Here is a 17,620-nt window from a genome sequence, read left to right on the forward strand (position 1 = left end):
GCAGCCTCAAGTCCACAAAGTCAAACAATACCTTTATTCTGGTCTGCCACAAGAAAAAGGCCTAGAGTCCTGACACCTTGCTAAAAGTTGACAATTACTGAATCATGTGAGCAGTTTCAGGTCTGATATAATTACACCATGAATTTTTTAAATGATTTTTTTTAGAGAGAGGAAGGGAGAGAGTGAAACATCAATGTGAGAGAAAAACATCAAATGGTTGCCTCCCATACACTCCCTCAACCGGGGATTGAACCAACAACCTAGTTACGTGCCCTAACCGGGAATCGAACCGGCAACATTTTGGTGTGCAGAATGAGGCTCCAATCAACTGAGCCACCGGCCAGGGCTATGCCATGAATTTCTTAAGTACATCTAGCACCTAACAAAAACTTAGCATATAAGGCCTCAAATTATTTGCTGAATAAATGATCAGTATATGAGTTCACACAAAGAAAAATATGCTTTTATCATATTACCTGAGGGGCAGGAAGTACTAGTTTGCTTCTCTTTTTAGTAAACTCAGAAACACCACTTGTTTGAAGAATAGCTGATGGTAAATCAGATTCCTTTTTCCTTTTCAAATGCTGCTTGTCTTTTTTTCTATCTCTTCCTTCTTTTTCACTGTCATGGATCAAGGTAGAGAAGAGATTTTTAAGTTACATAAAGGCAATAACATTGAAAGTCATATAAGTACTCATTCATTTTGAACAAAATAATCCCATTTCTAAGAAAATTACTAATTAACAGACAAAAACTATATATAAAGTTGGTTCCTACACCATTACCTACCCACTAATTCAAGAAGAATGAGGACTTAGAATAATAACAGAATTATTAAGAAAACAATATGCTAAGTAATTTAAGTATTAACTATTAAAACTATCTATAGCCCTGGTTAGTTTGGCTCAGTGGATAGAGCATCAGCCTGCGGACTAAAGGGTCCCCGGTTCGATTCCAGTCAGGGACACATGCCTGGATTGTGGGCTCGATCCCCAGTAGGGGGCGTGCAGGAGGCAGCTGATCCATGATTCTCTCTCATCATGGAAGTTTCTATCTCTCTCTCTTCCTCTCCCTTCCTCTCTGAAATGAATAAAAAGATTTTTTTTTAAAAAAAGCTATCTATAATAATAAAAGCACAATATGCTCATTAGACTGGACGACCCACCGGACTAAGCCGTGGCTGCAAGGGCTGAGGCAGAGGCAGCCAGCATGGCTGCGAGGGCTGAGCCCCTTGCACGAATTTCGTGCATCGGGCCTCTAGTATACTATAAAGACTATAAGCTAAACATTACGTATAACATCAAAACAACATAAAACGATTCCTATATCATATACTTATATAAAATATGTGTACATAGAAAAATGATAAAGTATATAGAAATAAAAACAATTATATAAAGAGAATAAAATTAAAATATTGTGAATTTTAAAATTTCCCTTTAAAACTTTTATTCACTTGTTTATGACTTTTTAAAGTCACAAAACTTTTAAAAAGAATATTTAAGTCATGACAAATTACACCAAAAAGTTATTAGGAAACTGAAAGACAGGCTCAAGGCAGACTTTTTTATATATATATTTTATTGATTTTTTACAGAGAGGAAGGGAGAGGGATAGAGAGCCAGAAACATCGATGAGAGAGAGACATCGATTAGCTACCTCCTGCACACCCCATACTGGGGATGTGCCCACAACCAACGTACATGCCCTTGACCGGAATCGAACCCGGGACCCTTCAGTCCGCAAGCCAACACTCCATCCACTGAGCCAAACCGGTCAGGGCTCAAGGCAGACTTTTGAAGCCCAGGAATGCCTCCTCCCTACTGTGTGCCATCCTCTTCCCCATCTAGTCTATTCCTTTCAAATGTTTTCATCTTTAAGCTCTTTATTTGTCGAAGCTACCTAATTTAAGAAATAAATATAATGGAGTATATACAAGAAAACCCTGTTTTACAGTGGCTAATGTCAGTTGTTTAGTAATAATTCATGCAATAGAAATAATATGTCAATCAGGAAATGAAAAACTAAAAATCTTTGACAATCATAAATGATTCTCCCCACAATTTTCAGATATAATTAAAGAAACTCTAAAAATCCCTTGAAATAGGCAAAACCCTCTGTACCCTCAAACATTTTATAAATATACCTACTTATCCCCACTAAGTACCAATTTGTAGAATGCAAGACAAAAAAACAAAATAAACCAGATATTGACAGATTCCTTCAGGCTATTAGTAAAACAACTAACTATTTACAAAAGTACATAAATCTTAAATTAAGATTGTGACTCAGTGAGTAGACAGTTCACTAAGAGCAGTGCTGACATTTCAAGAGCTCCAAAGAGCATTCTATGCCAAACACAGGACTGATTTTTCTCAGAAACGTGAGCCCATTAAATAAATAAAAGCATACATGGGCTACATTGTGCTAAATAATAAAAATCTGACTCTGACAAGGATAATACCTGGTCCTCCATAAAATTCCTACTGTACCTTTCCATTTTCAAAACCAGAAAGGCACTTACGATCTTAGCTCGCCATCAAGATCCTGTTGTCTTAACTTCCTGAAATCTGCATCAAGAGCCTGGTAGTTTTCCTCTGAAGTATCATAGAAACCAAGAGCAGGCTTTTTTTCAAATGGGATTTCAGCATTATAATCAACTCCTCTCTTCTTTTTTCTCTTCTTCTGAATTTCTATGCCAGCTGCTCGAAGTTCTCTTCTCTTTTGGAGGGCAGCAAGACGTCTGAAGAAAAAGAACACAAGACCACCTTAAAAATCATATGCCATGGGTAAGGGATGGATTATCCAATAGTGTTAAGAAAACTAATTGGTTATTTGAGAAAGAAATAAAATCCTCACCTCATTCCATTCCCCAAAATAAAGTTCAGTTTCAATTTAAAGTACACACACACAAAAGCAAAATTAAAATCAGAAGAAACTATGTATAAATAAATATGTATCTTATCTCTGGGTGGGAATGTACTCACCAAATATAAATGAAAGACAAAGGAAAAGAACAAAGGCTTAAAATTTAAATTTTATATCTCTGTAGCACTATATTTTTTATGCATTTTTTAACTGTAATTTGAAATTTCTTTTTTTTATTTCAGAGAGAAAGGGAGAGAGATAGGGATATAGAAACATCAATGATGAGAGAGAATCACTGATTGACTGCCTCCTGCACGCCCCCTACTGGGGGGGATCGAGCCCGCAATCCGGGCATGTGCCCTTGGCCGGAATTGAACCTGGGACCCTTCAGTCCACAGGCTGACGCTCTATCCACTAAGCCAAACCGGCTAGGGCTGTAGCACTATTTTTAAAAAATCATAAAGCAAAATTAAAAAGCAAATAATAGAGAAAATGTCTGTAATTATTAGGAATGGTTAGATATAAAGAATTTATGCAACCCAACTGAAATAAACAATAGGAAATAAACAGTTCACTAAGGAAAAAAAAATACAAATTGCTGAAATGACTAAAGGTCTATTTAACTAATATTTTTAAAGTCACGAATTAAATTAACAAGTACAATTTCTGTGTTTCTAATTACTAGCATTCAGCTTTTTGTCTTGTTTTAATGGCAATGGTGCTAAAAAGCAGACACTCTCCCACACTGGCAGTTAAGAAAGTAAACTGGTGTAGCTTTCCCCAAAGAGAATTTAGAAATATACATTAAAACACTAATGTGTTTCACATTTTTTTAACCCAACCTTAGCCTAAGGAAATAAGAGCATGAACAAGGACTTAGCTATAAAACTGTCCTTTAAGCATTATTTCTAATGGCAGATTACTAGCATAATCTAAACATCCAACAGTAAGAAACTAGTTAAGTGAATTTATACACAGCTATAAGATAGGATATTATACAGCCATCCATATAACCTTTAAAAAGTCTTTAAATCTATTTTGACATGGAAAGATGCCCAAGACACACTGCATGTAAAAACTTTCAAAGTTTACATGTTACAGAGCAACATGTAATAGTATATGTGTATCTATTAATGAATATATGTGTGGGGAGATGTGAAGGATGCCCACCAAAATATTAACAGTGATTATCACTGGAAGTTGCAATTTTATTTAATTTTTTACTTTATTTGTACTTTCTTATGATTCCATAATTTTAATGATTTAATGGTGAGAAAGTTATTCACAATATTAAGGGGGGGGATCAAGTATAGGAGCAACTTCCAGCTTGAAGAGGCTCTGTAGACCCACTCTAGCAGAACAGACAAAAATTAGTTTTAAAAAATTTATTTTAAATAATTTTAAGTCTCTGCAAAGGATCCTAAGGGGATACAGCAAATGAAGAAACATTTATTCAAGAAAACCTACTAAAACTTGGTAAGAAAAGTGAGACTCCTTCTCTTCCTTCCTCCCAGCTCAGGGAGATGGAAACTCCACTGGTGCAGCCAAGAACACAAGCTTCTTGGGTCTCTTCTCCAGCTCCCAGTAGGAGGGCTTTTAATCCAGGAGCAGCATTTCTCATCCTGCCTCCAGATACCTACTGCTGAGGCTAGTCCCGTCCAGAGCAGCTGAGAAGTCCTGGCTTCCTTCTTCTGCCCACATTGCTTCCGAGAACACTAGAGCCCCAATTGCCTTTGCCCAGACTGTGAAATGAGCATTCCATGCTGGGAGAGGCAGGCTGAGGGAAGCTGGAGTGCTTCACCGCCTCACCAAGCACTCAGCTCCTAAATTAAGGATGTCACTCAGACAAGCACATCTGAGTGCAGTAGTAAAACAGAAACTCCAAATCACTCCACACAGCATGGAGGGGTTAAGCCTATGAGTACTCAAAAACAGTGAAAGTTGGGGTGAAGTAACTGGGAAGAAACTGTTATTGACTATATAGCCTAAACAGTACGCCCACTAGTTTGCCAGAGAGAAACAGAGAGACAGGTGGGAGAAGGCCCCTGGGGTCACAACAAATATCAAACCCAGAAACTATCCCTTCAAAGGAGCCCAAATTTGATTGGATCAGTCTGTGAAGTAATTTATGCCCCAAAACACTGTTGAAAAAAATAAAGCAATCAGCTAGTAATTTTAGAGTTGGGTGTACCCAGGAAAAAAGGTGTCAAATAAAGTCCTGTCAAAACCATGTTACCCCAGGGTGACTGTGGGCATACCCAAGAGGAGTAAGATCGGAGGCTTCACATTTCTGAGATGAAGGAAGGGGAGAACAGACTGTACTAAATAGACAGTCACCAAACAAGTAAACAAGCAAATAACAATAACAAGGTGTGAGGAACACCAGTACCGAGATTACTATAATATATCCTCTAAGTTCTACAGTTCTCAACAAAAAGTTACGAGATAGGCAAAGAAACAGGAAAGCATAACCCATACATCAGTAAATAAGCAGAAAATGTCTGTGAGAGCTACCAGATGTTGTATTTAACAGACAGACTTCAAAGGAGCCATTATAAATATTGTCCAAGAACAAAAGGAAACAATGATTAAAGAAGTAAAGAGAAGCCTTGGCCAGTGTTGTTCAGTGATTAGGGTATCGGCCCATGCACTGTTCGATTCCCAGTCAAGGGAACACATACCGCACATACCTCATGTACCTCAGTTCCAAGTTCCCCAGCTCTGGTCAGGGCACATATGAGAGGTAACCAATTGATGTCTCTCTCTCACATCCATGTTTCTCTCTCTCCCCCTCTCCTCCTTCCCTTCCACTCTCTAGAAAGCAATGGAAAAAAAATATCCTCATGTGAGGATTAAAAAAAAAAAGAACCACATGAAAATTCTGGAGTTGAAAAGTATAAAGCTGGAATGAAAACTTCAATAGAAGGGTTCAACAGTAGATTCAAACTGACAAAAGAATTAGCAAACTTAAAGATTATGCAATCTGCAGAACAGAAAAAAAGAATGAAGAAATATGAACAGTGCCTCACAGAAATGTGGGACACCATTAAGTGCACCAATATATACACAAAAGGAATAGCAAAAGATGAGAGGAATAAAGGGAGCAAAATACTTCAAGAAGTAATGAACGAAAATTTCCCAATTTTACTGAAAACCATTAACCTACACATCCATAAAGTTCAAAACTCTAAGATAAACATAACAAAGAAATCCACAAACAGAAACATATTTTAAAAATGCTATAAGCCAAAGACAAGGAGAAAATCTTGAAAGCAGCAAGAGAGAGAAATGACTCAACACTTACAAGTGAAGCTTAATAAAATTAACAGCTGACTTCTCATCAAAACAATATGCATAGGCCCTGACCAGTGTGGCTCAGTTGGTTGGGTGTTGACAGTGCATGGAAAGGTTGCCGGCTGAACCCCTAGTAGGGGGCATGCAAGAGGCAGCCGATCAGATGTTTCTCCCAATCCTTCTCCCTTCCTCTCTTTCTAAGAATCAATTTTTAAAAAAAAACACTATATATAGTTTGATCTAATCTTATATGTTATTTTGTGTGTACATACACATAAATATACATGTATATTAAAAAAGGTTTTAGTAACCCACACATGTAACCTATATGTTCATGTAGACTAATGTCACCCCAATAAAATCCTATATAATAAAAAAAAAGAAAAAGGTTTCAAAGGACACATTTCAAAAGTTAAAATAACTTCATTCTTTAAATCAGGGGTGGGTAACCTTTTCTCTTCTGCCAAGGGCCATTTGGACATTTATAACATCATTCACGGGCCATAAAAAATTATCACCTTAAAATTAGTCTGCTATATTTGGTCAAACATTTTATTAACTCACCCCTAATGCCTTAGTAGGGCCAGACCAAATGATTTTGCGGGCATTATATGGCCCACAGACCAGACGCTCCCCACCCCTGCTTTAAATAAAGGAAATAAAGACTTCAAATGACATTAGAAAACCTTTGCAATATAATATTAAGTGAATATAGCCAAGCTCTATAGCATTATATCAACCATGCCCCAAAAAGAAAATAGAACAGTACTGAAGGAAAAATGTTATTTTTGTAATCAATAAAAAGCTTTAAGCTATAAAACAGATAAGTAATTTAGCATTTAAATAGTCCTGCACTGCATTTTGCATACAGGCCATTCTAGTCCAGCGATTTTCAGCCAGTGTGCTACAAGAATTTTTAGAATATATATTACCTGACTACTTAGTCAGGGGCACTGACCTCTTTTCCCTTAAATCAGTGGTTCTCAACCTTCTGGCCCTTTAAATACAGTTCCTCATGTTGTGACCCAACCATAAAATTATTTTTGTTGCTACTTCATAACTGTAATGGTGCTACTGTTATGAATTGTAATGTAAATACCTGATATGCAGGATGGTCTTAGGCGACCCCTGTGAAAGGGTCGTTCGACTGCCAAAGGGGTCACAACCCACAGGTTGAGAACCGCTGCCTTAGATTGTCAAATTTAAAAAATGACACCAGCCAACACAATAACAGACATCTGGTGTGAATGAATCAAAATTATACCTATTTTTTTGCTCACGTCAACAAAAAATATATTTTTTGGTATGTTGCAAAATTTTAATAATTAGTTTATGTGTGCCATGAGATGAAAAAGGTTGAAAATCTCTGATATACTAGTACATGCAAAATAAATTATAAAGATGTGTAGACCATCCAAGAAAATCTACAAGAAGGTGTAAGGTAAGCTTAAAGCTGAAAATTTTTATAATATATTTTTATTGATTTCAGGAAGGGAGAGGGAGAGATAGAAACATCAATGATGAGAGAGAATCATAGATCGGCTATCTCTTGCACATTTCAACCCTGCAACCTGGCATGTGCCCTGACCAGAAATCAAACGGTTACCTCCTAGTTCATAGGTCAACACTCAACCATCGAGCCATGCAGGCTGAGCTCAAGCTGGAAATTTTTCATTAAAGCAAGCAATGTCAGCCATACTTGGAGATTTTTCATATATGCACTTGCCACATCCTGAGTCCAATCCACATGGTTAAAAGGCTCAAAAAATGTTTCCCAACCAACCACAGACAAAAATGGAAAAGTAATTTTTTTCAACCTTACTCAAATTATTTAATCTTAACAAATATACAGAAAGGTGGCTGAGACTGGGCAGAAATTTTAGTACCTCCTCTTGGTTTTTGCTTCCTGTCCTAGCCCAGTCATTCTCCCATCATACGTAACTATTCTGGGCTAGTGACTGGCCAGCTATGCCAACAAGCATCCTCAAGCATGAAATAATCCTCCATCCCAGGATCTGGCACTACAAAGCCATTATTGGGAAAACCATCAACACAATGCTAGTCATTAGGTGAGGAAGCACTTCCTGGTTTGGGGACCATAAAAGGCAGCTGTGTAGGCTAGGGAAGTTATTACAATGCCTAAACTCCAAAAGCTAATAAGCATTATACAGTTCAGGTCTTCCCTTTATCCACTTCTGGGCTATTACGAATTATGTCAATCATGGCTCTCATCAAAAGGAAAAAGGAAGGGGAAAGTGGAGAAAACCTGAATAGAGGGCAACACTAAACTCACTTTTTAAATAAAAATTTCTGTGAAAGTCTAAAATATGGTTTAAGGATCATTAACTCTAAGTTCAGTCAAGTTTCCTGTTTTAAATCAGTGCCTGCCCAAAACTAATCAAGGAGAGAAACTAACTGGCAATCATGCAAAAGTCATATAGCCTGTGTGTCCTCTAGCCATCTGACCCCAAGATGGCTACAACAAAGAAGCACTCCTGTGCTAACAGAAAAATCCAACATGCTGAGTAGACTACCTGGGCATTACTTCTGCCATATCTTACCAAAAAAAACTTTTAATCTGTCTTTTTTTCTATATTCTGAAATGATTAGGGGGAAAAGTAAGACATTTCCAAAGCAATAAAGAATATTACCAAAACTAGAATTGAACAATTCTAATTATTACTCATCAACAGGGTTGGATAAATCATGCAGTTTTATCAGACTAAGGCTGCACAGACTAATTGTTCAACTATGAATGGAAACAACCATACCTTGCTTCTTCCAACTGTTTCTCTCTTGCTTTCCTCTTGGCCTTCTTTCCCTGGGTATTAGCCAGGCGGGCTCTAGCTTCAGAAAGCATCTCAAGTTCATCTACAAAAATAAAGAGAAGAAAAACTAAGTTCTTCTCCAACAGAAGCAAGGTATGTGAGAGACATACTCTAGTGCTTAAGATGAGAAAAATCATCTCCTATAAATAAATACAACAACTCCTACATAACAGGTATTTTGAGAAGAGCTAAGTAAAATGAAATTAGAAAAAGCATCTAGCAACTTTTCATTAAAAAGTGGCTATAATTATATCCTTCATTACCATCTACTAACTGGCAAAGCACAAATTGTGAAATATTCCAGAACTACTATTCTATATAATAAAAGCCTAATATGCTAAGTGTCCAGTCACCCATTCAACCAATCAAAGAGTAATATGGTAATGATATGCTAAGGCCGCTCAACCGCTCGCTATGACAGGCACTGACCACCTGGGGACAGTTGACTGGTCGCTATGATGTGCACTGACCACCAGGGGGCAGACGCTCTGACTGGTAGGCTACCTGGCTGCTGGGGTCCAGCTGGTCGGGACTGAGGGAGTTGGGCTGGACAAGCCCTGGAGCCCTCCTGCAGTCCCTCCCCGGCTGGCCAACCTCCCATGTCCTTCCCTGGCCCCGATCATGCACTGGTGGGGTCCCTCGGAGAACTTGTTTCGGCCCGATCCCATAGGCTAGGCCAAGGGACCCCACTGGTGCACGAATTCGTGCACCAGGCCTATAGTTTAATTATAAAGGAACTGATCATCTTCACTAGATACACCTTTTTTTCCTCAGACATATTTCTCTCCTCATTACTGATGCCTTAGGCCATTTCCTATTCAAGGCTGTCCAATGAACTCATAAGGGAACTTTGAAAAATCTCAGATTCCAGGGTCACCCCTCCACCCTGAAATTACTGACTCGGTTATCTCCAGGGGAGGTTCTAGTACCTATATTTTTAAAAGTTCCCCATGTAACAATAATGCAGCCAGACCAGCCATTGTAAGCCTTTGGGAACCACTACCCTCAAACAAATTTAAAAACTCAATATTCATTGAATACTTCAAAACAATCCTGTAAGATAGATATTATTCTCCATCTGGCAGGAAATAGAATTAAAGTTCAAAGATATTATATGACTTGCCTAATGTCAAACAGCTAATAAATGGCAGACATAGGTCTAAAATCCAGTTCCTCTGATTCTGGATTCAATGTCTCAAGGAGTCATCCTAAATATCCATCACAGTCTTGTGGTAGTGCTTATCCGCAGATTAAGTTTCCTGCCTAAAGTCAAAGAAGTAGTTAGTAGGACTGGAGCCCATAGCCTGACTTCTTGGCTCTCTCCACAGAATGGGTATAATACAGGATCTCAAGGGCTTACCTCTAGTCTCCAGGCAATGTGTCCAGTAGTATTACATTGCTTACCTTATTAAATGAATTGAAAAATGAGGAGATAAAGAGACATTGTTCAAAAATTATAGAGTATAAATACTCTATAATTGAAGACTGGACACATTTAAAATGAGACAGAATAACATCAGATTGAAGTGGAATGCTAAAAAGTCAGAGGTGTTTAGGAAGGAATTAAAAGAGTTAAAAAGAAACCTGAGAAGTGTGCAAGTTACCAAAGAAATAAATTCCTCACAAGCATACACTTACCCTCGTCCATATCAATTGGATCAGGCCGTGCTGGTTTTGTTTCTGGATTTGGATCTATTTCTCCAGGTTTAAGTTTTCGTGGATCATCTGTTGTTTCCTCTTCATTGTCTCTTTGGGCCGCTTTATCCCTAGAAAAGAATCCAGATGAGTCAGTAATTCTACCACACCATTTAGTCTTAGAAATACCAAATTTCCTAGCATTGGAACTATTTTCTTTCAAAAACCCAAAGGGACAGCATAGATGGGCTGGAGAGTATTATGCTAAGCGAAATAAATCAGTCAGAGAAAGACAAGTACCATATGACTTCACTTACATACAGAATCTAATGAACAAATTAAACTAACAAACAAAATAGAAACAGACTCATAGATACAGAGAACAGACTGACAGCTGTCAAAAGGGAGAGGATAGAGGGGCTGGGTGAAAACAGTGAAGAGATTAAGCAAAAACAAACAAACAAAACAAAAATATCTTCATAGACAGACAAAAGTATGATGATTACCAGGGAGAAAGGTGTTGGGGGGAGGAGTAAAGGGTAAAGGGAGGATAAATGGTGATAGAAGGAGATTTGACTTGGGGTGGTGAACATACAATATAATATACAGATGATGTGTTGTAGAATTATACCCCTGAAACCTATGTAATTTTATCAACCAATGTCACCCCAATACATTCAATTAAAAAAAAGATAACCCCAATGAATGGGCATTAACAAAATAAAGCATTCCTGCTATTGCTTCACCTGAAAGAAATGGTATTAAAATTACCTCTAATTTCAGTGTTTCCATTCACTATAAAATAGGATCCAAGCAGTCCCTTAATCACAAATGCAGTAGTTATACAAGAAACACACACACACTATTAGTGATGAAATAAAATGTTGCAATGGTTAACTCTCAGCAGTGATTATGAGTGATTTTTATTTGTTTTACTACTTTTTCCCTAGGTTTTCTATGATGAACATGTATGGTTTGTATATTTTTAAATTATTCCTTTAAAAAGGATATAACAGAGTAAATAACACTTTGATCAACCATATGAGATTTGGAGTATACCATCCAATAGCTTTAGTTCCTTTATCTTTACTCAAATCTGTAATTAAATGTTTAAAGACAGAAAATGCTAAAATTTTATTCAGACTCATTCAGAAGATATACACACACATTTTAATACTGCTTTTGGAGATCCACTTACAGAAGAAATTCATAGTGTTCCAAGCACTGGGCAGCTGTTCTTCCAATGATTGGAGCGATGGTTCTCCACTGAGTTGGCATCAACTTGGCCAAGTGTAAGAGTTTTTCCTCTTCTTCTCTGGACCATTCTGTTTTCTTAATGCTTGGATCGAGCCACTCATACCTATTAAAAATATACAATTTTATACATTAATCAGTCACCTAGCATGAACATGCTGTTTACATATTAGATATACTGACTTCTAGGGTCTGAAAACAGAAGGTTACTCTCGTCCTTCAATTATAAAAGCTGTTTTTTTACAACAGAATAGTCACTGCTTTTGTTTGGTGTTTTTAAATTTAAGTGAACTATTGTCATTATCTGTCTTTCCCAACCCACCCAACCCACCTTTTCCATCCAGTTTATTTAGCTGGATGAGAGGCTAGCAAGTAAGATATAACCCTTACCAAACATCAGGCAGGGACTTAGCGCCACTAAGAGAAGCAGAAATCAGAACCACTTGTTCAGGCTGAGGACCATCTTCCTCTTTAAGGTCCAATCCCTACATTATGAGCCTTTCCCCTACTCAGGTCCCTAGGAAATTAGGTCCCTCTTGTACAATTTAAAATATGATCCTAGTACCACATAGGTCAAGGCTGGGGCCAGATCATCCATGCCAAGGACACATGTAAAAAGTTTAATGTGTCCACTACCTTGTGACTTAAAAGGGGATACCACAGGTGTATGATGGGTTTTGCTACATTTTGGGGTAGCAAATATACAAAATTTCAACTGTAATATGAGAAAACTCAACTATTGTGAGCCAGTCTAGAAGTTAACCATTATTTATCATTCATTCCTTTGGGGAAGAAAGTTCTAACCAACTTTTAAACTTTTGGAGCACAATCCACTTAAAAGCTGGAGTCCATCTTTACCTAAAAGCAGATTTATTTTATGCTTCACAAAGCACTCTCAAACACATTAACTCACTTGGGCCTCCTATCTCCACCAGTTAGAGCCAAGTATTATCCCCAAATGGGATAAAACAGGGCAGAATAGAGAGGATAGAAAAATGCCTTGCCTAAGTTCATAGAAACCAAGTGACAGTTAAGTCTTAAATCTAAATTCCCATCTCGCCCTAGCTGGTTTGACTCAGTGGATAGGGTGTCAGACTGCAGACTGAGGGTCCCGGGTTCGATTCCGGTCAAGGGCACATGTCTGGGTTTCGGGCTTGATCCCCAATAAGGGGCATGCAGGAGGCAGCCAGTCAATGATTCTCTCTCATCACTAATGTTTCTATCTCTCTCTCCCTCTCCCTTCCTGAAATCAATAAAAATATAATTAAAAAAATAAATTACCATCTCCCACTTCATCCTTTCTGTTATATCACAACGCCTTCTTTCTTTGGTAAGGGTCAAAGACTGACATTTTCCTCAAATAATTAAAGTTGTTTTCTGTTTTCCATTCACTAACTGATACATACCATCTGGCTTTGCATTGCTTTGCTGATTTTCTATGCAGCAGTGAGGCAATCCTAGACCACTGGTTTTTCCCATATTTCATTACCGCTGCTTTAAGAATTTCATCCTAAAAAAAATTGTCAAAGAAAAACAGTATAATCAATCACAAAATTCCAAGTGAGAAAAGACAAAATTTAAGTGAACTCTAACAGGGTTTCTGGAAAGAAAAAGAAAGACACACACACACCTCCTAGATCAGTGATTTTCAACCAGTGTGCCACAAGAATTTTTAAAACATGCAATACCTATTTAGTCAGAGGGACTGACCTCTTTTCCCTTAGATTGCCAAATAAAAAAATGACAACAGCCAGCATAACAATAGCTGTCTGGGGTGAATGAATCAAAATTATACTTTCTGTGTGTGTGTCAAATTGGCAAAAAATAATATAATTTTTGGTGTGCTTCAGAATCTTAGTAGTACCATGAGATGAAAATTGAAAATCACTGTCCTAGATTTTTTAAAAAGGTACAAAGTCCTCATTTACTATCATAATAAACAGAAAGCCAGAACCAGCCAAATGCAAGAAATTAAGAAGACACCTCTTAGAAGGGCTGTCTACCCTCCCTTACACAGAACCCCACCCCACCCCATAATAAATTGGGATAGATACAGCCCAAACTGAGAAACCCTACTTTTGATAGAGACTAACAAAAAAATATTCTCCAATATGTCATTCTCCTCAAAAGAGTACAGTTCATTCACACATTTATTCCGTCAAAAGACATTTCCTGAACACCTACCGACACCAGGTCTTGTGTGCTTAGCGAAAGAGAATCCAATAGGACAAGCCCAGCCCTAAGACTCTAGTAACTCCATTATCCAATCCAGGCTTCCTGCCTCCAGTTTATGAATATCATTTGCTCTCCAGTCCCATAACCCCCACTCTGAATACACACCCAGGTGTAACTTGAGAATTATTTCTCTCCCACCTCACCAGTTGGCTCTCCCTCCAGCCTCTAGATATTATTTCACCAGGGTACCCATTCTTATATGGAATTCACCAATCTCAAGGGAGCCCAGCAAGATAAGCCACAGACACCAAAGGTAATAAAAGCCATAGATTAATGCACTTGGGCATTTTGCTTTTAGGATTTTTCCCACTTGAGCTATACACCTCACACATGAGCTGCTCCATCCCACCGCACCTTCCCATCATCAGACTTCAAAAGACTTCAGAGCTCCGGCCACTGCAGAGGAATCCTGCTGCTAAGAGATTTTGTACATCTGTCCCCCAGAAGTCATCTCTTCTCCAATTTAAACAGCCTGGTGCCCTCTGCGCAAGCTGTGAGGCAAGGTTGTCTGGTGGCTGACTTTACTTGTAACTTTGTTGTAGTACTGCTATACTTAAACACTCCTTCAACTTAGTATATACAGGCATGAGCAAAAATAGGTATACAAAGTGGTAATACAAGTAAGTAGTACAATAATTAATACATAACAATACAAGAATAAACTGTTTTGTGTACTCACAACTGTAAGCCTACTTTTGCCCACCCGTTTAGCAGTTTTCTACCTACTAGATTCATTGCACATTTTACTAAGCAACCTACTATCATGTTGGTTCCTGTCCTAGGTTCTAGGGAAACCAAGATCCGGTCCTCTTGCAATGCTGTCTGCTGGGGGAAAGCAATAGCAACCAGCACTTACTGAAAGAATACTAATGATTATCATTAGAAAAATGAGAGAACTGAGGTTCTGAGAGGTTAAGAAGCTTGCCCAGCATCACAGAGCAGGATGTGTTCCCTGGAAAAGGTCAAAGCAAGCTATAACAAACGGATGAAAGAGGGGCGATGGGAACTCTCGGGGTAGAACTAATTTTTTTTACAGGAAAATGGGCAGAAATTCCAAGAAGAGTTTCTGAACTGGATCTTGAAGGATGGTCGGAAAGAGGCCAAGCAGGAGGAGGATTATTTAAAGAAAGCACAAGATGTACAAATACACAGCTCATGAAAAGATACGATGTGCTCCAGAAACGGGCAAATTTCGTGCACTCTGAACACAAACTGCACTGACATCTCCTTTCTCTTTTCCTCTCCCTCTACGGCAGTGGTTCTCAACCTTCTGGCCCTTTAAATACAGTTCCTCATGTCGTGACCCAACCATATTATTTTTGTTGCTACTTCATAACTGTAATGTTGCTACTGTGATGAATCGTAATGTAAATATCTGATATGCAGGATGGTCTTAGGCGACCCCTGTGAAAGGGTCGTTCGACCGCCCAAGGGGTCGCGACCCACAGGTTGAGAACCGCTGCTCTACGGGCTCACCACGGGCATGATCCACTACATTTCTGGAAGCAACGAAACTACTGTCATCAGTTTATCCCATCTGCCTTCTTTCCAGGCTGAGGAACGACAGGACGAGACACGCCTGGGGTCTGTCGGGAGGACTGGCAAAGTTACGCCTAGATAACAGATAACAAGAGAGACAAACGGGCTCTTCAAAGCCGGCATTCGAGCCGCTTCCCCTCTGCACGGAAGTCAAAATAGAAACAAAGTTGTGGCCACGGCACTTTATGTTTGAGCATCAACAAAAGGCACGGTGCCCCCCAGAAGACCAACTCTCGCTGAGGTCCTACCGCCCCCCTCCAGACTGAGTTCCGTGTTGGGGGGCCGGGGGGTGCATCCTCTACTCAAAGGATGTTCACTGGGGGCCTAGCAAGTGCCTGGCAGGTACCCAGGTGGTTAAGTCACAGTCCCTGTCCTGGAGGTGCTCAGACAACACAGGGTCGGGGACCGGGAAAGGCGCGGAGGGTCCGCCCGGCGCCGCCCCCACGCAGACCCTGCAAGGTCTCCGCGCCTCCGCGACCTCCACGCGCCTGCGCACACGCTGCCGGCGGGGGCGAAGGGCAGCGGACGGCGGGAAAGGGGGACTCACCTCGGTATTCCTCCACACGCCCCCTTTAATCATAATTCGAGGCATCTTGGCGGCCGGGTGTCTCGGCAAGCGGCCGAGGGGAGCTTCCGAGAGGTAGCAACGGCGCCGCGGCCACGAGAAGCCAGGCCTCCACTTTCTCCAGGCGCGACCTTCTGCTATCTGAAGATCTGCGCAGGCGCAAGGCGGTGGGCGGGGCAGCAAGCGGCCAGTATCGCGAGAACTCGGGTGGCCGGAAAGGAAAGTCGGAGCCTGGTGCAGGCGGCAGTCCGGGAGGACGGCAGGAAACCGTGAGGCCGCTCCGGCTGCAGCGCGGGACGCCGCGCGCACACCCGAAACTGATTGGCGGACAACGCGGAGGTAGCAAAAGGTCAGCCGTGGCTCTCGGCAAGGGACGTAGGGGTGGACTGGTCGTGACGTCACCTAATGGCAGAGTGGGAACCTCACGCGCGTGGAGTTTCAGCCCAGTGGGTTTAAAAAGATCTTTGTTAATGATCCATTTAGCACTTGCTTAAGCGTTTAACTAATAGGAATGTATGCACAGAAGACTCAGGAAAAGGCAGTCGCTTATTGAAGCCTAAATGTCCTAACCTGTAGAGATAATAGTACCAACCTCATAGGATTGTCCTAAGGATTAAATCTCATAAACCAAGCACAGTCTCTGATACATAATAACTGCTAAAAAAAAAAAAAAAAAAAAAATGTGGCAGCTGTAGCCCAGCTGGTGCTGCTCAGTGGTTGAAGTCCACCCCTGAACCTAGAGGTCACGGTTCAATTCCCAGTCAGGGCACATGCCTGGTTTCCGACTGAATTCCCAGTCGGGAGTGAGCAGGAGGCAGCCAATCAATTCTCTCTCTCTCTCCCCCCCCCCCCCCGCCCCCCCCCTCCCCAGTGAGGAGCCAATATAGGGTTAAGACTCGGACTGACCTGTTGGCAAAGTCACAAACAAGTCTTCTTCCGAATCTTAAACAACCCAATCCGAGAGGTGGCCGCTGATTTATACGCGTTGTCATTTAAAAAGTAAAAATGGGGGAATTTGCCGGAAGCCAGTCCACCCTTGCTGCTTGACACAGTCGCTGCAGGGAAGAAACATCTGCACAGCTTATGTTTCAAGGGTCCTGGAGTATATGGCATACTGTTCTTAATATGTTTGCTCCCCCTCTTAGCGCTATGTGTTTTAAACAAGCCCACCTCCCCAAGAAAGGTTGTTTCCCCAGTTGAGGATTTTTTCCCTGGAGTTAGGATTAACAGAAATAAGGAAGGGAATAAATCCGTAAAACCCCTTAACTAAGTGCAAGGCGGGTAATTAATCACTTTAACTACGAACAATCACGCTTAAGCTACATAATCTTTACTTAGGATAATCTCCTTCAGTTACTTCCTTGTAGCTTAATAGAACAATAGAGTAACCTTGGAATGGAGA

The 17,620-nt window shown here is 40.1% G+C and overlaps 1 protein-coding gene across 2 annotated transcripts in view; it reads right to left on the bottom strand.

Moving 5' to 3' along the window:
- Positions 1–16,350, bottom strand: part of CDC5L (cell division cycle 5 like) — a 56,220-nt gene extending 39,870 nt beyond the window's left edge. For both annotated transcript variants that reach the window (XM_070418493.1, XM_070418492.1), the window contains exons 1-7: positions 16,201–16,350; positions 13,286–13,389; positions 11,824–11,985; positions 10,629–10,756; positions 8,934–9,033; positions 2,525–2,743; positions 477–621 (exon numbers count right to left, since the gene is read on the bottom strand). In XM_070418493.1, the coding sequence (XP_070274594.1) occupies positions 477–621; positions 2,525–2,743; positions 8,934–9,033; positions 10,629–10,756; positions 11,824–11,985; positions 13,286–13,389; positions 16,201–16,245 (903 nt within the window). In that variant the 5' untranslated portion in view covers positions 16,246–16,350. The remainder of the gene's footprint in view (positions 1–476; positions 622–2,524; positions 2,744–8,933; positions 9,034–10,628; positions 10,757–11,823; positions 11,986–13,285; positions 13,390–16,200) is intronic.
- Positions 16,351–17,620: the final 1,270 nt, after the last annotated feature.

The sequence above is a fragment of the Myotis yumanensis genome, unplaced genomic scaffold, assembly GCF_028538775.1.
Source record: "Myotis yumanensis isolate MYYU_CA2020_CCGP unplaced genomic scaffold, mMyoYum1.0.hap1 SCAF_6, whole genome shotgun sequence".
NCBI classification, from domain to species: Eukaryota; Metazoa; Chordata; class Mammalia; order Chiroptera; family Vespertilionidae; genus Myotis; species Myotis yumanensis.